General features: G+C 36.3%; 1 protein-coding gene across 6 annotated transcripts; it reads left to right on the top strand.

Annotated features, from left to right (window-relative positions):
- The first annotated feature begins 1082 nt into the window (after positions 1-1082).
- On the top strand, positions 1083-20031 carry LOC132606325 (ATP-dependent zinc metalloprotease FTSH 7, chloroplastic). 6 transcript variants are annotated; one of them, XM_060319773.1, is made up of 15 exons: positions 1083-1338; positions 8198-8322; positions 8571-8735; positions 8876-9006; positions 9172-9327; positions 9425-9703; positions 11673-11797; positions 14806-14864; positions 16377-16508; positions 16628-16705; positions 17167-17258; positions 17340-17462; positions 18986-19046; positions 19146-19325; positions 19715-20031. In XM_060319773.1, exons 1-14 carry the CDS (start codon positions 1257-1259, stop codon positions 19311-19313), a joined length of 1776 nt encoding a protein of 591 aa, XP_060175756.1. In that variant the 5' UTR covers positions 1083-1256; the 3' UTR covers positions 19314-19325; positions 19715-20031. The 6 variants fall into 6 exon arrangements, with proteins under 6 accessions (XP_060175756.1, XP_060175758.1, XP_060175760.1 ...); XM_060319775.1 differs by having other exon boundaries at positions 1084-1338; positions 14821-14864; XM_060319777.1 differs by having other exon boundaries at positions 1085-1338; positions 9172-9316; positions 9444-9703.
- The last annotated feature ends 2385 nt before the right edge of the window (positions 20032-22416 follow it).

Genomic DNA, 22416 nt, shown 5'->3' with positions numbered 1-22416 from the left:
TTTTTTTATTGGTAAACAAATATAGTACTCCATCCGTTCTAATTTAAGTGGCTTACTTGTTTTTTTTTTTTTTTGGTTTGTCCCAAAAAGAATTTTATTTTTATATTTAGTAACTTGACAATTCAAACATCCTACATGACATTTTAATACATTTTAGTAATTACAGACATCTTTAATTTAGGACCACAAGATTCAAAGCCCCTAAAAAGGGTGTTTTGGTATGACGAAAAATGTTTTCTTATTTTCTCTTGTTTCGTTGCACTTAGATCTTGAAAAATGTTTTCCATAAAAATTTGCGGGAAAACATTTTCCGGATAAACAAAAACACACCGACGCATTCCCCAACCGAACCCCGTACGCCATACCACCATCCCCCAAACCCACAAACCCGTCTGCACCTCCCCCAGCACCCACCTCCTCCTCCCTCACTCCCCACTCCACCCACCACGCCAAGCCACCCACCCCACCCCACCTTCCACCACCCCCTCCGAATTTATTTTTTCATATATTTTATTTTACTTTTATAAAAAATGAAAAATGTTTCTTAACCCCCGCTACAACCCCCTCCAATTTTTTTTTTTTTTTTTTTTTGTTTTTGGTGGTTTACACCACCCAGCAACCCCCCCCCCCCCCCCCCCAAAAAAAATAAAAAATCCATCCTCTACCACCGTCCAAAAAAAATTAATTTTTGTTAGAATTTTTTTTAAAAAAAGATTTTGTTTTTTAGGTTTTTTACACCACGCAGCACCCCCCCCCCCTCCCGACACGTATTCCCCATCACCAAAAGTTGCATTCCGAATTCAAAAACTTCTTAGTGGTTTTACTTTGATCATATGCATTATGCTTGGACATTTTTCAATTTGCGTACCAACACACAAGAAAATGAGTAGGAAAACACTTATTTTCCGAGAAAACAAACATTTTCCGTGAACCAAACACACCCTGATTCCTTAAATTTTGTGCCCAGTCAAACTAAGACCCGTAAAATCGGACGGAGGAAGTAATATATATTATTCTCTCTGTCCAATTAAGTAATACATTTTTTTTAGTCTGTACTTTCTTAAAACTTGTGTATTTAGAAATAGCCTAGCTTAAAATGAATTACTAAGTGCCCAAAATGAATTAGTGTGCATCGTTACAAAGGAGGAGGCAGACGAGATGTTCTGCAATACAAGTTTCTATTATTGCGCAGTTGAACCCCCAACTTAGAGAAAAGCTCCACCGTTCCCACAGATTGAACTAGGGCGACTTCAATTATGGCGTTGTCAATAAGGCGTGTTGGTAGAGCACTTCACTCTCATTACAGAACCCTAGCCCTTTCTCCATCTCCGCACAATGGTATGAATTTTGCTGTCGCATTTCGTTTCATGTATATTGCCGCTGTTTATGTACTTTGGCTTAATTTTCGACTACTAGTTTTAGCTAAGCCGTTGCGCGAAATTGCTGCGTTATTTGGGTGAGTATACATGTGAGTTGATTTCTCGATTGGTCACTCAGCTAATAGTTATTACTCTCTCTCTCAATTTATGTTGCACCATTTGACTAGGCACAAAATATTAATAAATGTGCGGTCTAAAACAAACCTTACGCATTTGTGTGACTATAAATCATTTCATTTAGGGTAAAAGAGGAATTTTAAAGTTATTCTCTCATTATTCTTCATGCCAAAAGCAAAGAACATAGGCATGTAAAGATGATTGGTTAGTGGTTATAAATATGGGTGTACGAATACATATTTGAAGCCAAGCTGGCTAAATGGATAAGTGAGAAATTCAATCGGTTATCAAAATCGAATCTGAAGGAAGGAGGAAAAAAAAAATGAAAAGTTCCTATGGACCTAATGATGCAAAAAGATGCTTTGTATTTGGCATGGTCATTCTACAAATATTATGGATATGAGATATGACTAGCATGTCCAGTGACAATTATGTGACTTAACTGAGATAACCACTTTCGAGTTGGGCTCATCATATAGTCTGTACTTTCTTTCTGATGAACTTTAGCTTGTAATTCTCAATTATGATTTGCATCATCTTGTACTATGCTGAACGAGAGATACTAGAGATTGTGATAGACGTTAAATGAAGTGTCAAGAATGGAGAACACTAACTAAGGCCTCATTTGTTTGCACTTAATGGAGGTCTGAATCTAAATGGTTCAGAGTTCAGACCTTAGACCAGTAAGTGCATTTGTTTACATTAAGATCTAAGCACTTATTTGGTCTGAATAGATCTTAATCATTAAGATCTTGAACAAAGTCTTAATATCATTAAGACCTATTTTGTATGGATAATTTTTACCATCGGCTCCATCTCCCCATCCCCTCACTCCCACCACCCACCCTTACTTACCCCCCACCACCACCCCACCTACCTACCCCCACCACTACCCACGCACCCCAACCCTCCACTACCCATCCCCCACTCACCACCAACACCACCCCACCACATTTACCAGCCACCCACCACCACCACTGTACCCCACCCCACCTACCAACCCCTCCCTCCCCCCCGCGCCCCTGAAACCCCCATGCACCATCACTACAAACATCTCCATCATTACTAGCAAACATAAATGTTTCATATTTTTATCAAATAATATTTTTATTTTATTAAATTTGTATTTATTTTCTAATTTTTAGTTCCGATTTTACTTGAATTGTATATTTATTGTGTGTAAATAATTACATTTTGCACATTCAGATGTTGAGAAAACAAACAATCTAAATCATTCAGTGTTCAGATCTAGAGACAACATCTTAATCATTCAGCTGTGTATTCAGATTCAAACGTCTTACTCTTAATGAAAACAAATGAGGCCTAAATTATTAGAAGATGTGTAACATGTTCGTAGTTCGATCAGAGTTGCAAGAAGGTCTAGTGTTTTACCATTAGTCTCAACAGATTCTGGATTGTGGAATGTTTTTGCTTCTGCTTCACTTGACATATCAATTGACCAGAAATTTTGCAGCTTTTTTCATTTTCTTTTGTAAAAGCTGTATCATTGATGGTATGTTGAATTAAAAGGATACTATTGTTAACACAGTTGACATTTTGGACACATAATCTTAGTCGTCACTAGGAACCTGTCAAAATCATAGCCTCATAAGTTTATTGCTGAATGCATTTCCTTGAAGGGTAGATTCATGCTTAAACTACAAGCTAGTAAAGGTGAGGATGCAGAACCTAACTCCTTTGATGCAGTTTTGTTTAAGGTGACAAGCCTAAGTACAGCCAAGCTCTAGCCTGCATTGAACCTTTTCTTCTTCCTATTATTTTTTTTCCGCCTGCATTGAACCTAGCTTAAGGGGTTAGGCATGCTTCGGGCATAGCTTAATAACACCGCTAAGATATAATTGTGTTTGAACGTGTGGATTTAGAAGGCCAAACCATCAACTAAATCTTTTTCCTGGAGTAACAAGACCAAGAATAGTAGTTGGTGAGGGAGGTATATAAGGGTTAACAACAGAAGCAGTCTGAAAAAAAAAAAAAAAACTAGAATCTGAAATGGATAATGGTGATTGTGATATTTTTCGGCTTGTTATGTTTTGCTTTACATTTAAGTATGTGGTCAAGTAATAAGCACTCATATCCTTTTGTACCTTCCTTCATAGATATATGTGCCAAATATTTATATATATAAATCTCAATCTCCAAATATTTTAGACTATTTTCTTAACAATTCCTATATTAATTGTATTAGTGGGACCAAGTAATAGTGTTAAAATTCCTCTTCTTTATGATTTTCCATGATTTCAAGGTCACATCAAGTATAAATGTTTCTTAACCTGAAAAATGAAAAATCTTCTCAATAGTGCTTTTCTTGTTTGCAATTAAAAAAAGATCTCATCTTTTTGTTTTTTGGTGAGGTAAATTAAAATTTCATTAAGGTTATCAAAAAAAGTAAATTTTATTAAAAAAGGGCCAAGAAGGTACTATGAGTACAATAAAGGGTATTAAAGTTCTCAGCTATGTCCAATGCTATCCAAAAAATTGAAAAATTGTATCAAGCTATCTGAAATATGACCCCTACACCAAAAGTAAAGATTTTGTAAACATCTATGCTTTATAACATACATGATTTATTTTTCTTTCAAAGCATCTCTCAAACCAAATAGTCCACAAAATGTATAGAGGAACAGTCTTCTAAAGTGTTTTCAGTGTTTTGGATATCCTCTGACCCTGCCAGCACAATAATAAGCTCTTTACATCTCCTGGCATAACCCAACATACTCCAAATAGATTAAGAAATAGTGTCCAAACTAGCTGGACTTGATTGCAATGAAGTAAGGACCCCTTTGGCCATGAGAATTATTCACTTTTTTCCGGAGTTTTTTCACTTTATGATGTTTGGCCATAAAAATTCCAAATACAACTTGAAGTTGTATTTGTTATTTGAAAAACAACCAAAACCTTGTTTTTCACTTTTTCCATTTTCTGTTTTGGACCATTACTTTTGTTTTTTTGTTTTCAAATTTTACCCTAAAAGTTTTTATGTTGCTCAATTTTTACCCTAAGAGTGCATACAACTTTTTTCACTGGTCAGAGGCAACTTATGTTGCTCAGTTGCTCTCCGCTCCAACAACATTCAACATTATGTGCTAAGAAGCCTCTAAAAGAAAAGAAGTAGGTGGGAATTTTGCAACAAAGTCATTTCAAAAGATGTTACATTTTCTGTGTACACCAGTAAGCCTCCCAGTTGCAGCCTTTTGATGAAAAGAAACCATCAGTTTTGAGCACTCCATAAGCTGATCTCGAGTATAATTGCTATATTTCTCGCACTGGTTATGTTTATTAATTGCTTCGGGTGATTTTGCTAGTTTTTAGAAATTGGGAGGTATAAATCATATTTCATGTTTTTTAGAAAATAGTACATTTCAACAACCAAATATTATTTTTAAAATTATGGCCAAACACAACTCCAACTTCAAAAAAGTGAATTTTTTTGGGTTTCTATGGCCAAACGCCTACTAAGTGTCTGCTGCTTTCCTGAGAATCTTCACAGAAGAAACATTTACCGCATAAAGACACACCTCTTCTTTGAAGACTGTCCTGGGTCATACAATGCATTCTTGCTTGCCACCCAACCAAAAAAAGACACCTTGGGAGGTATCGAGACTATGGTGAAAAGTTCTGGGTTGGTTTGGAATGCCTTGGGTGATGCCAGACACCGTAAAAGTGCTAATGTTTAGTTGGAATTGTGGTAGGAGGGAAGGAAGACACAGGGCATGTATTGGTACTCCACTAGTACTTATATGGATTGCTTGGAGAGAAAGAACAAGGCGAGCTTTCGAATGCGTAGAGACAAACTTTGTACAATCAAGGAATAGTCTCTTATCACTTATTTCTTTTTGGTGCAATCATGAGGTTCCTTCGTGTATAGAAGATAGGGTGCCGTTCGTAGAAAACAATATCTTTTTTGTAGGTTCTTACTTTTAGTATACTTCTTATATACAGGCTTTTTTGGTCCAAACTTTCTAATAATTATTGCTTTATTAAAAAAAAGGCACTTTGGAAGGTACCTTTAATTAGCGTATAATCTTCCAAGGCTAATCCATATCCCAATCACCAGATTGCTTTTGAAGTAGATCCTAACAACATTTTTAAGTAAAGACTCCTCTCTTTCTATCCAGGCACTTCAATAAATCAATATTACTATCATTCAGAGATACAGACTGTAAAACCTCTATTAGAAGACTATTTTGATTTTCCTTATCAGAAAAAAAAAAAAAAAAACCGTATAGAAGACTAAACTCATCAATCTCTGAATTCCAACAAAAAACAAGCTCATCAATCTGCCAAGCATTAACGTCTCTAAGTTGTAGATGTCATCTAGAATTAGAGAAACAACTAGCTGGCAGACATTTTCTATTTATAGCAAAACTATACAAAGTAGGAAACTCATCTTTTAGTATCCGAATATCAACCAGTCAGAATTTGATGTTTTTGCCATTTCCCACAGTCAATCTATTTAAAAACTGAACTCCTCAATAACAACAAATATGCTTCCAAAAGTAGGCATAGTTTTGAAGCTTGAGATTTTTCACTTCAATGCCACCCCTTCTTTATTCATCACCACACTTTGCCACTTAAACATATGCATCTTTTGATGGATAGCATTACTTTCGCAAAGGGGATTACCTCTCAACTTGTTCTTTCTTTCTCCACTGTAGAAGGAATGGGAATAAGGGACATCAGGTATTTAGGCATGTCATCTAACACACTATTCACCAAAGTGAGTCTACCGCCGAAGGACAAATATCGTTTCTTCTGTGGAGCTAATTTTTTCTCACATCTATCTTGAACCCCTGCCAGATCCCTTTGCCTTCAATTTAGCACCAAGAGGTTGACCCAAATAAGTTGTAGGAAAAGAATCTATGTTGCATCCAAGTATTTTAGAGAGCTCCAGAATATTTCTTCTGCATTTACAGCAAAAATACTGCTCTTCACCAGATTAATCTTAAGGTCAGACACTGCTTCAAATGCCAGTAAGATAATTCTGAGATGCAAAGCTTGTTTCCGATCAGCTTCACAAAGAAGAAGGGTATTGTCAGCGTAAAGTATATGGGAAATGTCCAAACTGCTCTCAGTATAACCATCAGTGTGCAAACCATCCAAAATTTTCAGCTCTCTTCAACATGAGACTTAGTGCTTCCATTATCATAACATATTCATAAGGTGAAAGAGAATCACCTTATCTTAGGCCTCTCAATGTCTTAAAAAAATCCTTCTGGATTCCCATTAATAATAATAGAGAACCTGACTGTAGATATGCATGTATGTATCCATGGATCCACTTGTTCCCGAACCCCATTAACTTCATTATATGAAGTAATTATGACCATCACATAGTCATATGCCTTCTCTAAATCCAATTTATATAATACTCTATGCCAGCTTGTCTGCAGATAGTGTTCCAAACATTCATTGGCCACCATAGCAGCGTTGATGATTTGCCTTCCTTTTATAAAAGCATTCTGATTCCTGGAGACTAATTTATTAATCACCATCCTCAACCTTTCTATAAGCACCTTGACAATAATCATGTAAACACCTCCAAGCAAACTGATCTGCCTATAGTCTTTTATTTCCAGAACACCTTTCTTTTTGGGAACAAGAGCAATATATGTTACATTAAAACTCTTATCAGAAGTTCCTTCCCCGTGGAAAAAAAACCAACTGTTTTCATAATACCATACTTTACAATAGACCAACACTTCTGAAATAAGGCCATATCAGGAGCTTTGTCTCCCAAAAGGTCATATAAAAGCCATCAGATTAAGGAGCTTTGTCTCCCATAAACTGCTTTTATCACTGCTTCCACTTCGTGCATAGTGAATTCTCTTTTGCAGCCGTCATGCTTTTCATCTACTCATTCTTTGTGAACAGCTTCTCATAAAAGCCCGAAATGTGATCTTTAATCTTCTTGTCTTCAACCTCAGTCTTGTCAATACAATTGTATCTATTGTGGGCATTGGCTATTTAATGAAAGAACTTTGTATTCTTACCAACTTGTTTGATTCACAAACATCTTGATTTTTGCCTCCAAGATGTTTGTTCAGCTCGCTCAATCTCTTTGAACTCCTTGATAAGGTTTGATTTCACAGTTTCCAACTCACATCTTTGTTAACGTCCGTGAATCATGTATCAGTTCAGAAAGAAGAAACATAAAGCCTCTGCTTTCTAGACAGACTTATCGTTGCGACACTTTATTATGTCTAGCATTTGTCAGGAGGCTCTTATTTGGTTAGAGATTTGTATGTTAGTGTAAGGATAAGTGTGAAATTTGGAAAATCTCTAGTTTTAGGAAACCCGTATCTGTTTTAAAAGATATATTATTGAGTATTGAAATGAAGTGAACCCAATTAGAGTGGAATGGACATGGAGAATTCATATAGCCGAACTCAACTAGTTTGCATTGAGGTGTAGTTATAGTTATAGTTAGTAGCCACTTGGCCTACATTCTTAGGTCTGCAGCCCTATTTCTAGGGAATATTTACGTATTATTATTTGTACTGAAAAGAGTATTTACTTGTTCATATACATATCAATCTATTCTACTCTATTTGTTGAGTGGTCAGGATTTACTGTTCTCTTTATTCAGGAAAAAGGGAATATTGTGAGGCTTGGGGAAATATCCTGTCTGTTTTGAAGTGCTACCGAGATTTGCAGATTTTAAACTTCAATTTGTGTTACAGGAAATTTTGGGTGTCACGGACGTACATTTTCTTCAAGATCAGTACCTTCAACTACTATTCCTGCCATTTTAGCTGGACTGCTAGGAGTTGGAGTCCTGGATGTAGCTTATGCAGATTCTGATGAGGTCAACATGCGTTATTGATGTTAATTTTGTCCATAGGTGTTTATATTGCCATGACGTGTCACTCTGTAATTATGATTAATCAAGCACACCTCACTAATATCATGTAAGCTTACGTAGGTAAACCGTACAGATGATAATCCTTTCGAATGCAGGAAATGCGCTGGTCACTAATAAGATATTTGGTGCTCTTAGTTGACAAAATGATAAAAATTTGAGAACAGGTGCTGATTTAACTTGCTCTTATATAGGTTGGTCCCAAAGTTCCACCTTCTGATTCTCCTCCAATTCCAAGCCACAATCCCCTTGAAGAAACAGCAAAAGCAGAGAGACACAGATTAGAAAACCTGCTCAAGAGCAAAGGAGTGAAGTATGGTTCTTATCCTCATTTTACTGTTGCCGTAAAGGGTCAAAAGGTTATTGCTTTTCCTTCTAGATAGTAGAAGCTTAAAGTTTTGTTTGCTTGAGCCCTTGACACTTTCTTTAAACGCTTTAAATTCACTTTTCAAGAGGAATAGATTAATTGAGGAATATGGTTGGGTTTTCATTCTAGCAGGTTACTATCAAGTTCCAAGTTCCTCCAACCTGTGAAATTCCGCTACTAATTGCAAGCCTTGTTTCACGACTCGGAGTTAAACTTGAAGATCCTAGTGCAGCATCAAATATGATGTTACGCGCTTGGGACAGGTTAGTTAAGCACTGCTTTGACGATGTCAGATCATTTTGCACCAATATTACAGTTCATGTCATTTGGAAAATTTTAAAATGCGTTTTGATATTCATAGTCTATCTTGTTTGCTTCAGCAATTGAATGTCCCTAGTCTCCTTAAAGGTTTTTTCTGTCCGTTGCAGTGGGGTTGCCTGGCAACTGGCACTTAGCCGTCCCCAAACGAAAAATGGAACTGCAGGGGAGCAGGCTGGTGGAAGGGATACAAATCCTTATGATGAAGATTTATGCATTCTCATATTTCGTCCACTCATTAGCGCCGACAAAGCTGTACATTTCCTGTAACTTTTGAACCAAATTTTGTTGGAATCACTTGCATTACTGTGCTTCCTCTGGCTTGCAAATTAAAACCTACCTAATATTGGAACATTATGCGAGTTTCTGCAATTATGGGCAGGAAATTGAGTTTATGAAGCCTGGGAGCTTTACTGATGAGGAGCTTGATGCTTTGGTATCTGCGCTACAATTAGCAGGACAACAAAAAACAGTGGACTTAAGATCAAGAGGAGATGCAGGCCGAGTTCCTTCTGCAGATAAAACGGTTACTACTCTAGAGTCTATGGGAGTAAAAATCTTTGGCATTAATGCGCCCACTAGTGGTAATCCAAAAGCTAATATTACCTGGGAGAATATTGCTGGATATAATCAACAGAAACGGTAACTGACTCTGATTTGGATCATCACATCTGTGCATTTTCTACAGCTCTGGAAATGTTAAACTGGAGATAGAATATGGGAGTTTGAATTAGTCTTTCTTTTCCCTGAAAGGTAGAAATATGTATTAGTAGAAATAATGGAGATGTGTCTTGCTGTATAACCTTATGGCTGGTTGGGGTGAGAGGAAAGTAAGTAAAAGAGGAAAATTGGTTTCGTTTTCTGAAAAGGTTAGTATTATTGATGTCCAAAATAAAAAAGCACTAAGAAAGTGCTGTTGTTACAAAGAGAATAGAAGAAAAAATTTGACTGCCTATACAAAAGATTTTACGAACTGTAAGAGTGTTTTGGCTTCTTTTACCCATTCTAATCTACACCAAAGGATAGCAACATAATACAATCAGATTTTACTTTCATTACAGAGTTCTGTTCATCTTCAAAACATATTCTGTTTCATTTTTTCCATATAAAATACCCACTGCAAGCAGGAACTGTATGCCAAGTCTCCTTTAACTTCTTGTTCAGGCACAAAAGAAAATCTTTAGTTGTTCTTGGCATGGTCCATTTCATGCCAAGAGGTCAAAATACAGTTTCCAAATTTCTGAGGTGACAGAACAATGCAAAAACAATTGATTGTTGGATTCAGCGTCTTCTCCACACAAAACACATAACCTGAAACGAAGGAAGTGAGCTGAAATTTTTTGAAATTCTCTACATTTCACATTCATTGGAATTCCTCCTGAACCTAATTTTTAACTGGTGATTGTCCCAGCTTTGTGCTAAAGCCTAATATGAGGTCGGCATTCTGTGTGATATTGTAGCGGGAAGGGAATTGATCTGTGAGAGAGGAATGACCTAACCAGTTGTCTTTCCAGAAGGAGATTCTTCTTCCGGTTCCTATTTTAAAACCAATATTCTGGGAGAAACTAGGCCATAGTGCTCCGATGCTTTTCCAGACTCCAACTCCCTGTGCCCTGTGGTTATTTCCCCGTGATCCAAAAGAGAAATATCAGTTGTTTTCCTTGATTGATGAGGAAGACCATTTAGGTGGCAGTTGTCCAAGAAATTCCTTTTGATCTCTTGGAAAAAGTTTTTCTAAAGGTGTGTTTGTTACAACGTTTTCTAGAAGTTCTTTAAAACAGTCTTTTTGATGAAGTGATTTCAGGGTGTTTTTTCAAGAAAAGGTCTTCTTCCACCCACAACCACTTAAAAATCTTCAATAAAGCTATGACTATCCATTACGTTTTCTTTTTTGCACAATCCATTTTTCCAACATACTTTCTCACTTCTCCAGAAGTTGTCCGCCACTTAGTTTCCCCTTCCTTACCATAACCTTTTCTTTGATAAGTAGCAAACATGATGCAAAATAACAAATAGGAATTAAAGAAGTATAGGATCATATGAGAACATCTTAAATAATGAGGCTAGAATGCCTGCGGAAACTTCAACTCAAGTAATAGCCAAGCATTAGATGGATTTTCATATGGACTATTGGTGCATGTGATTTTCCAAGTTCATGATAATCAAAATATAGTAATGTAAAATTATCAAGCTTACCGTTTCTTTCTTTAAGTTGTAATTAATTCTGACAAAATATGTGTTTCTAAATCTAGTGCTGGGAATTGTTTCTCTATCATGTTTGAGGCTGTATCAATCTAGATTTTTGTTGCCTAAACCATTTGCTTTACCCTGAAACCATTTGAGATAATGCACATCCATTGTTTGTTAGGATTGACTGGATGACCAATTCATGAAACATTTGTAGTAACTTGAATTTAGCTGCTTCATTAATTGTATATTTGAAATCATGCAAGAGTCCAAGTGACGTTGATTTCAATAATAGTGTATACTTTATCGGTGAATGTGCATGTGTCAAAATAGTACAAGTTTACTGGTGAATGGTACCTCTTGTCAAGAATAGTATCTACATTGTCTTGAAGTGATCACCTTTAGTTGATTTTCTAATTTCTAGGGATATCGAAGATACAATACTGCTAGCTTTGCAAAGTCCTGAAGTATATGATGATATTGCTCGTGGGACCCGGCGCAAATTTGAGACAAACAGGCCCCGGGCAGTCTTATTTGAAGGTCCACCAGGTTTGACCTCTATGACTGAATGTTGAAGGCTTATATTCTATTCAGTGTGGAGACGCTCATTCAAAGTCATATTGCTCCGATGCTCTTGTATATATATTTGTATTTATGTAATCAGCCTGTTGTAATTATGATGCTCAAGTTTTACTTTTTCATTATATTTATCTTGATGCTTCTGATCATGCTAAACATAGCTTTGCCAACTAGCGCTGTTTAATTTTCTTTTTTTAATTCAATGGACTTGGAATGACATAATTTGAGTTTGGCTGCTTTTACATCACAAATTTCTTGCAAATCTAACTATGTATCCTATTGATGCATGTGGGATGATAGAAAGATAGAGATCTACGGAGCCTTCTACAAACTTTCTTTTCTAGTGTGCATGTTTTGTTTTTCACATGTTCCATTTTCTTGGATAACAGTTAATTGGAAAATGGTGATATCTCTGTGAATCTTAAAAGGAAGAGATTGGGATGATGTGTTAGCTTTACCCAATTTTTTATTCAACTATAGTGCCATTTTTTTTGAGAGAGAGGTCACTACTCCAACCCAAAACACAACAACAACAACATAACCAGTGGAATCCCACAATGTGGGGTCTGAGGAGGGAAAAGTGCACGCAGACCTTGCCCCCACCTTGGAAGGTAGGGAGGTTGTTTCCGAAAGACCCTTGGCTTAGGAGAAACAGGACAAAAGAGTCAGATAAGGACAAGCATATCAAAGCAATGCGAAAATGAGAAATAACAAAAGTGAGAAAGTCATGATAAAACAACCTGGAACGATAAGACCCAACAAATATAAGCTGAAATCAAAGGGCAATAAACGATAGAGCAAAACTACGACTACTAGTGCGAAAGAAAAAGCGAGACAACTTACTAGCCTTCTATCCTAATCTAAGTCCTCCACAACCTCCTATTTAAGGTCATGTTGGTAAGCTGAAATTGCGTCATGCTCTGTCTAATCACCTCCCCAATACTTCTTTGGCCTACCTCTACCTCTTCTGAAATCGTCCATAGCCAACCTCTCACACCTCCGCACTGGGGCATCTGTGTCTCTCTTCTTCACATGCCCAAACCATCTCAGCCTCGCTTCCCGCATCTTGTCCTCCACCGATGCTACTCCCACCTTGTCCTGGATGTCTTCATTCCTAATCTTATCTCTTCTAGTGTGCCCACACATCCACTGCAGCATTCTCATTTTCGCGACTTTCATCTTCTGCATGTGAGAGTTCTTGACTGGCCAACACTCTGCCTTGTACAACAAAGTCTGTCTAACCACCACTTTATAGAACTTACCCTTAAGTTTTGGTGGCACTTTCTTGTCACACAGCACTCCGGAAGCGAGCCTCCATTTCATCCACTCTGCTCCAATACGATGTGTGACATCATCATCGATATCCCCATTTCCTTGTATAATAGACCCAAGATACATGAAACTTTCTTTCTTTTGGATGATCTGGGTACCAAGCCTCACTTCCACGTCAGCCTCATGAGGTACGCCACTGAACCTGCACTCCATGTACGCTATCTTGCTCCTACTTAACTTGAATCCTTTAGACTCCCGCGATTGTCTCCAACCCTCTAGCTTAGCGTTAACTCCGCTATGACTCTCGTCAATCAAGACTATGTCATCTGCAAACAACATACACCATGGCACCTCACCTTGAATTTGTCGGGACAATCCATCCATCACCAAAGGCAAATAAAAACGGGCTAGGAGCTGATCCCTGATGCAAACCCATCAGAACTGGGAAGTGCTCCAAGTCTCCTCCTACTGTCCTTATCCTGGTCTTGGCTCCATCATACATGTCCTTGATCGCTCTGATGTACGCCACTTGTACACCTTTAGCCTCCAAGCATCTCCACAGAACCACTCTTGGCACTTAGGCATAAGCCTTTTCTAGGTCGTAAGCATCTCCATAGAACTACTCTTGGCACTTTCCAACCCAAAACACGTGATATTTTATTACTCCCTCCGTCCCAACTTATGCGGCACCATTTGACTTGGCACAATGTTTTAGAAAGAAAGGAAGACTTTTGAAATTTGTGGTCTAAAACAAAACTTAGATATTTGTGTGGCTATAAATCATTTCATTAAGGGTAAAAAAGAAATTTTAAAGTTAACTTCTTTATAGTTATAGAAAGGTGACATTCTTTTTGGGACAGACTAAAAAGGAAAGGGTACATAAATTGGGACAGAGGGAGTACCTTTCAGCATGGAAGAAATGACACACCTAGTCCTTAATATTGTTCACTTGTTCTATGTTAGTCCTCTGCTTATAAACATAGTTAGTCCCTAAAAGTTCCACAGTATGTAATAACTTAGGCCCCTCCATGAAAATTGTGAACTGCAGTGTAAAACATGTCAGTTGAAGTTTCTATAATTCAACCAATTATAATATAATTACTGGCATATTATATGTTCATTATTCATGATTTTTTTTAAAAAAAAAAAACTTCTTTACTTTTCAATATTAGTGTTTATTTCTTTCTTTATTTTTTGGTCTTCACTAATCAGTTATGTGTTGGAAAATGATAGATCTTATTGATAAGTAAATAGAAAATAAAAATTAAATACAAGTAAATAAAAAAGTGCAAATGCTAGAGGTGATGGAAGTGGGTGGTATGGAATTGGTGTGGGGTATGGTGAAGGGTAGGGGGAAACAAGGGTAAGTTTTGGAATAAACTCTCTAGATTTACTAATTTCAAGCAAAACAGATTCAGTTTGCACATTTTATGTTTATATTAACACTTTTCTTGAGGTAGGAGTAACGCTGTTAATATTGTCTAATACTCGTAACTAGAGGAGTTACATAAAGTATGTGTGCAACCTTGGGGACTAAAATTGTTGCATGGCCTCATGTCCTGTCTCTTGACTATTTATTTCAGATTTGCCTGGACTTTTATGCAAAATAAAGAACTGAACCTTTTAATTAATTTAGGGGATTTGAAGGGTGATTTTGTTCCTGTAATATCCACCTCTGCAGAGGAGTTAATAATGCTTGTTGATAGATGTTCTTCTTTCAGGAACTGGAAAGACATCTTGTGCACGTGTTATAGCTAATCAAGCGGTATGCTAGTTCTCTCTTTTATAGCTTTCATCTCACCATATTGTTGGTTTGTGTTATTGTTATTTGCCATCACCTGTATATGTAGGCCAGTCAATGTAGAACACAATGATTAATTATATTATGCATAGTGGTCTTTGATTATTTTTTCTTGCTGAACATGTTATAAATAAGAACCCTTGATTCACAAGAAATGACTGATTTTTGTCCTAATCTGAAATCATTTTTCTGTTCAATAAGCTGTTGGTTTTTAACAAAGAAACGTAGGAACTAACAGAGTAAAAATTACTGAGAGAAAAATATACTTCAATGCAGTCAAAGGGAATTATTTTATTCAGCTATGTTTAGCTCTGCATTTATAGGGAAAAAAACAGTAAAAAGATAATCACAAACTAGTCTAGAATATCTCTGCAGAGTATCTCTTTAACTAACCTTGCCTAGAATATCTCTGCAGAATATATTTCTAACTAACTAATTACTAACAGTAAAACAAAGTTTATTCAAAGCAGTAAACAAAGTTACTGCAGTGCAAAAGCAAATATTCTGACATAAACCTATCTTATGAAGTGAACCAAGTTCAGAATACAGATAGTGTACATAAGTATACAGAAACCTAAGCATGAATCCAGTTTATGGAATGAAAATGCAAGCTTATGCATTCGGGTCATTGAATAGATGTCAATTAGAAAGCAAAAAGATACTTGATTCTATGACTGGAGATATATTAGTCTCTGCAGATATCACTTAACTGAAACCAAGTCCAATCTTTTGCATCTTAGCAAACTTATCCTGTGCTGGTGCACCACAAAATTCATCTTTATCCATTTATCCCAAAAAGTATCCATAAAAGCTCATCTATATGAAAGGAGGTAATAGTTAACTCCATAATCATTTCACTTTAAATGCAAGTGTTTGGACCATCTGGATAGGAATATCTAAGTAAGTAATTATAAAGATTCATACTCGATTTTGCCGGAGCTTGCAGGATTTTGTAGAGTGCAACCAAGATGAATGTAAGAGCTTGGATCTAGGCAGAGATTGTAAGGGAAAATTGGGTTAGACCTTAGTCAATATAGTCACAGAAGTAATACCACGTGCTGAACATGCCAGAATGTAGGAAGTTATTACTTGTATTATTTTATGTGATTCCTGTACTTGATAAGGTTTAATCTAATCTATATTCCTGATACCGTCAGGAAAATAGTTTTGAGTTCACTTGCATCCCTGAATCTTGAATATGACGGCGGTGGTGCGAATGTCCCCTACATGGTTTGATGTCGTCCTTGTCTTTCGATGTGCTTCAACAATTAAGGGATCTATAAACCCATCCAAAAAAACAGAAAACTTATAATTGTACAGACAGCCTGGCGAGTTCGGCAGGGTTCATCGGTGTTTTGGAGTTTTTACGTTAATTTATTCCAAGTATTATTACCACCTTGCCCTGTGCAGCAGCAGTAGTTTTGAAGCTTAGCAATATTTTAGTTGTTTTGGTGAGCTTATCTTCCACTGCTGCAGGGTGTCCCATTGTTATATGTGCCATTGGAAATTATAATGTCAAAGTATTATGGTGAAAGTGAGCGTCTGTTGGGGAAGGTGTTCTCACTTGCCAATGATCTCCCAAATGGTGCTATAGTTTTCCTCGATGAGGTAATCCCTGAGACTGCAGTGACATAATTCTTCTCTTTCAGTTCCCTTTATAACTGTCAAAATTGTCTTCCAACATATCCACCATCCTTGTGTCACTTTTTTGAACCACACATTGGCAGGTTGATTCTTTTGCTACTGCTCGTGATGGCGAAACACATGAAGCAACACGCAGACTTTTATCGGTGCTATTACGGCAGGTACTGTTGGAAATCCTATATATGCTTAATCACTAGCATTAATATATGTGAATGATATGCGAAAGAATGTTTGGACATGGTCTAGTACCCCTCGAGAATCTTTTTAGTATTCTGTAATACCCTCAAGAAAATTGTCGGTACGGTATTGTATAATACACAGGGTTGTGTTATTCGAGTCACATTGTGCAAGCAATCACATCTCCTAGCTTTATTATGGTTTATATTTGACTCTAATTCTCCCTGTATTGTTAAGAGACTTGTTGGGAAAGATAAAGGCAAGATTTAAGGTTCCACATGCGGAAGCAAGCAATAGCTTCTCCGACGTGGTCTTGGGAGGATTTGGCTTGAAAAAAATGATGCTCATTTTAGTTTTATATCCATTTAGAAAGTGCATCTACTTCTACAATTTATATATATGATGACATTAGCAGTATTTATATGATGGCTTATTAAAAATTTAGTTGGTGCAGATTGATGGATTTGAGCAGGAGAAGAAAGTAGTGGTAGTGGCTGCTACTAATAGAAAGCAAGACCTTGATCCTGCTTTAATTAGGTAAATGAGGTTTTAGATGTCCAAATGATACCTTCTGAAACTTTGGCTCTCCCTAATTTATCATTTTTCTGTTGATTCCAGCCGATTTGATTCCATGATTACATTCCCCCTACCTGATCAACAGACTCGTCAGGAAATAGCAGCACAGTATGCAAAGCATTTGACAGATTCTGAATTATCTGAATTTGCAAGAGCCACGGAAGGGTAAGCATTTATTCAAACCGCTTCACTCTTAAAACAGATGAAAGTGCATACTTCTTGGTATGCTCAACTTCAACAGATGAGTTGGGGGATGTGGTTTGGAGCTATTTTGGCTTTCCAGTTTTAATTTTTTTTATTAGTTAATATTTTCCCTCTTATTTTTTACTTTTATTTTCTCACTTGGGATCATTAATATATAGTACTCCCCAGTGGCGGACCCAGAAAATTGAACAAGTGGGTTCAACCAGCGACAGAATTGTAGTAATAGTTGATACTAACAGCAACTTTAGACACTATAAATGAGCACCATTAAGACAGTAAATGTGCTTTTAATTTTCATGCTAATCATCATATTTGGTTTTACAATGTGGTCTAACACCAATGTAGTTTTTAGTTTATGCTTATATTACTAACGGATCAACAAAGCGACAAAGATATTAAACCACTTTTCAAAAAAGAAAAATGCATGTTACAAGTTATAAACTTCTTAAATCATATTATTAGTTTAAATAGTTTCACAATGCATATATTCTCAAATACATAAATATTCAATAAAAATTCATTAAGTTTCAGTCATTATGCATCTTCATATTTTATGTTATATTTTTAAGCATTCAATTTTGAGATTTATAATTTGATATTATTTTTAATTAATCACAAAATTTAACAACTTAAAGCACAAAATTAGAACTATAATAATGAATGTTTGAAACAAGAAGTAACCTAACCTTATCTTATTTTTTTTAAAGCAAAAAGCAGCCTATCTGGCTAAGGAAACACAATAAATAAATAAATGATTTCTCAACTTAGTAAAATCACAAATAAAATACGAATACTAATTACTAATCTTATTATAACAATAAACCATAAGTAAAGTAATGGAGCATAAGTACTATATCAAAAGTAGTGTCACAAACAAAGATTCAGGTAATTACGTATGAGTATCAAAAAAGCTGGCATCAAAAATTCTATGCTAAGCAACATTCACTGAGAATCGAACATGAGACCAACCACAAGAGGACATTGAACCCACTTGGACCGCTGCACTACAACTTCTGCTTGCGTCAAGTGGGTTCATTGTTTTCAGATAGCTTAATATTTCATTTTGTCAGCCAAATTAACATGTCAAAATAATATTTTTTCCGAACCAAGTGGGTTCAACTGAACCCTCTTGCAACCAGGTGGGTCCGCCCCTACTCCCTCTGTCCAATGTGTCATACTTGTCATACTTTCCCTTTTAGTCTGTCCAAAAAAGAATGTCATACTTCCTTATTTAGAAACAATTTAACTTTAAAACTTTCCATTTTACCCTTAATGAGATGATTTATAGCCACACAAATGCTTATGGCTTGTTTTAGACCACAAAGTTATCTTTTTTTTAAAAAAAAACTTTTATCTTTAAAAAAAAAAAAAAAAAACCTTTGTGCTCAGTCAAACACTACCACATAAATTGGGGACGGAGGGAGTACTAGTTAACGTGTGAGAGTTCTGCTGAGTGCTAACCACTCTTGAGTTACTACCAACAGATTGTCTGGGCGGGACATGAGGGATGTCTGTCAGCAAGCGGAACGACGTTGGGCATCAAAGGTGTTACTTTAATTTTTAGACTAGATTTGCTATTCTTCTCTTGACGGTATATTGACACTCCTCCCCCTTTTTTACTTTTTCTCTGTCTGGATGTTACAGATCATTCGTGCTCAAGCTCCTAAAGATGAAGGTACTGGTGGTTTGCTCCCCCCTCTCCAAGATTACATTGACAGTGCTAGGAACAGGCAAAGAGCTCTGCTTGATATTGATATTCAGAACAGAAGCATGAATCCCGCTTCAAAGAAGCCTCAGTTTGATTTTGTATAATATTATCTTCGGGTATGTCATCTCTTGTATGTGCATATAAAATCTGCATTCGTAACTGCCGTGATTAGTCATCATTGGGTGCTATGCAATTATTCAGATGATTTTCCCTAATGGCTTCCATGTTTTACCTACATGCCCTTTATGTATGATGCCCGCAAGAAAACAATGTGTTCAACCATATCCCATAATTTGTTCATTGGTCTATATTTCAGTCAATGGCGTTGAACCAGTGTTTAAATTGGAAATTAACCCTGAATTGACCTGAAGTTTTAGTTGGAGTAGTTCTTGTTCATTTTATTCAGAAGTTAGCTCGTGATTGCAAAGAAACATACTTTCTATTTTCTAAGTCTATGTTTGCTTTGGCTTTCTGAATTGACGAATTTAAATTGGCCAATGAGCAGATTCTTGTTTCGGGAAGCCAGAACTGCAGCAGAAAACATTCACAAAAGTTGGATGTGTAGCACAAAGACCATATGAAGATGGATGTAGTCAAATCCCAAAAACAGTTCTGATCCAAAAATTCATCGCTAGAAGTACGCGTAGTGTGTAAGGACATGTTCATACTTCATTGACAGTCCTTATGCTGCAGTTTTTACATGGAGATCATTGGAATTGGAAACATATAACGACAAAATTGTCATCTTGGTAGTGGAATGTGTAAATAGTGACTTTTGCAGTTTGAAGCTTGTTCGATCTATCCCTCTTTTCGAGGTCCTCATTAGCTGCTTCTTTTGTTTTCGTGCTATCTTTATTATTTCCCTTTCACATGGTAAGGTTGCGTAGACTTTTCCTGACCCCGCACATAACGGGAGCTTACTGCACCAGGCTGCCCCTTTTCTATGGAAGGATCATGGATTCTAAGAAATATTGATGTGCAACTGTTTGGTGGGCAAGTACTGGAGCAAATTCACCTGATAAAGCTTGGGGTACGCCACAACTTGTGATTTAGTTGCAGCGTTACTTACTATAACCATCTTAACCAAATAGTACATAAAAATGTCCTAGCACTCTGGGTTCATCGTTCATCTCCTGCATCATTCAACAGAATTTTATCGGATGTACCCGAAGGAAAAGGGGGTGTCTTGACAAGGGTTAGTCATTATAAGTTGACATGAACGCATGATTAGGAAGAATGGACATTCAGTAAAGCGTGTAAATTGATCGACCTCATTGTTCCGATTTGGTCGAGAAGGGAAAAAAAAAACAAAAAAGGGTGTGTGTGTTTGGTGCGGGGGGGGGGGGGGGGGGGTAGGGGCGAATTTAGGTAGGAAAAATGGGTCACATGAACACCAGACTAAACTCAGTATATTATGTATATAATTCTTAAAATATATCTAATATTAATTGAAGGATCAAATGGTCAAACAATATTGAGTGGAGCATTGGTTAAGTGCTCGATTTAATCTCGAGATCGAACCCAGCTTAATGCACTTTTGCGTCTTTTTTTTTTTTTAAAATAGCAGCAATGGTGAATCAATCCTCTTGAAATTCTGAATTCGTCTCTGGGGTTAGAGTGATGGAGGAGTTACATGCATTCAGTGTAAAGCCAACGGGATCTCTATAATGTTTGACAAATACAAATTGTAATAGCAGTTTGATAAATACAAACGATGACAGCAATAAGACTTGCAATACTATTATTTATTATTATCGTTCTTGTTGTAGTCGTAGTATTTATTTATTTATATTTGTTCTTATTATTGTTATTTTTCGTGGTAGTTATTTTAGCTACTGATATTATTGTTATTGTTATAGGTAATACAATCTATACCGTATAGGTTGTATAACTAAATCTTCGAGTTTATTAATACAATGGGATGTCAAAGAATGATTCTTTTTGACTTCCCTAGAAATAGCTTGTGGTTCACACCAAACGAAAGTAAAAGATAACATTTCTTGGAAATCATAGTCTACGAAGTATAATTGTCCATAAGTATTTTACAAGCTTCTACAATTTTCCCAAAGCACTAAATTTTGGTCCGATAAATGGCAAGTTTCTTAATTGGCAAACTTACCTCACAATGTAACACTAGTGATAAAGAGAGAGTTTTGACACTTTGGTATGCTGTAATAGATGTAAACACTTAGTTGTTTATATCTATTTTTTCTTTGTAAAGAAGGTTTCTTCATGATATAAGGTTCGGAATATATAATATGTATCTTGGGAGAGAAATTATCGCGTTTTCTTGTGTTTTATATGCCTTTTCTAGAAAATAAACCTTGTGGAAACCAATACATAACAAGTTCTTGTCAAACATTAATGGTCTTGTTACTCTGTATAACGTCAATTGAAGCTTGAAGTAGTTATATATGAGTAGGAGGACAGTAGTTCATGTTGGAAATTGTAATGCAACGAATGAAGAAAACTAAACTACTTTCATGTCCAAATACATTACCTGAAATAACGGACAACCAAGTACTTCCTCTTAGCCAAGTACATCTCCTTTAAATTATGGTTATCCAAATACACCTTCTTGAAATAATGAACAGTCAAGGTTCATTATTCAGATTCAATGTTCCAATACATCAAATGTATCTAGTCTTGACCTCTAGTTGTCATCTACCTATATAAAGGGGTTTTGGGTCTCTTGTCAACACCCAGAAAATCATATCCTTTATTTTGAAAGCGATTTTCATACAATATTGTTCAGATGGCTATTTCTTTGAACAAAACTCTTCCCGATTTGTCAAAGCTTGAACCTTTGGATGGCAACAATTTTAAACGCTAGTCTAAAAAACTTTTGATTTTCTTTGAACAATTAGAAGATGATTGTGGTTTGTTTGACGAACCACTTGTTGATGTTCCTAAAACTCCTACTGATGATTTTGATGATACTGCTGTTGTTACTGATGATGCTGCTAAAAAGAAATTTGAAAAGGATAACAAAATGTTAGAGGACATCTACTGAACCATACGACTAACCCTCTGTTTGATTTATTTGTTACTAATAAATCTGCTAAGGAGATATGGGACAGTTTAGAAAAGAACATGGTGTTGATGATGCAGGGAATAAGAAGTATATTGTAGGCCAGTGGATTCAGTTCCAGATGGTTGACAATAAGCCAATCATGGAACAAGTTCACGAATATGAGAACTTGACTG

Source organism: Lycium barbarum, chromosome 8 (assembly GCF_019175385.1).
Source record: "Lycium barbarum isolate Lr01 chromosome 8, ASM1917538v2, whole genome shotgun sequence".
NCBI lineage: Eukaryota > Viridiplantae > Streptophyta > Magnoliopsida > Solanales > Solanaceae > Lycium > Lycium barbarum.
The sequence above is the reverse complement of the archived record's forward strand: the minus strand, read 5'-3'. Positions and strand labels throughout refer to the sequence as shown.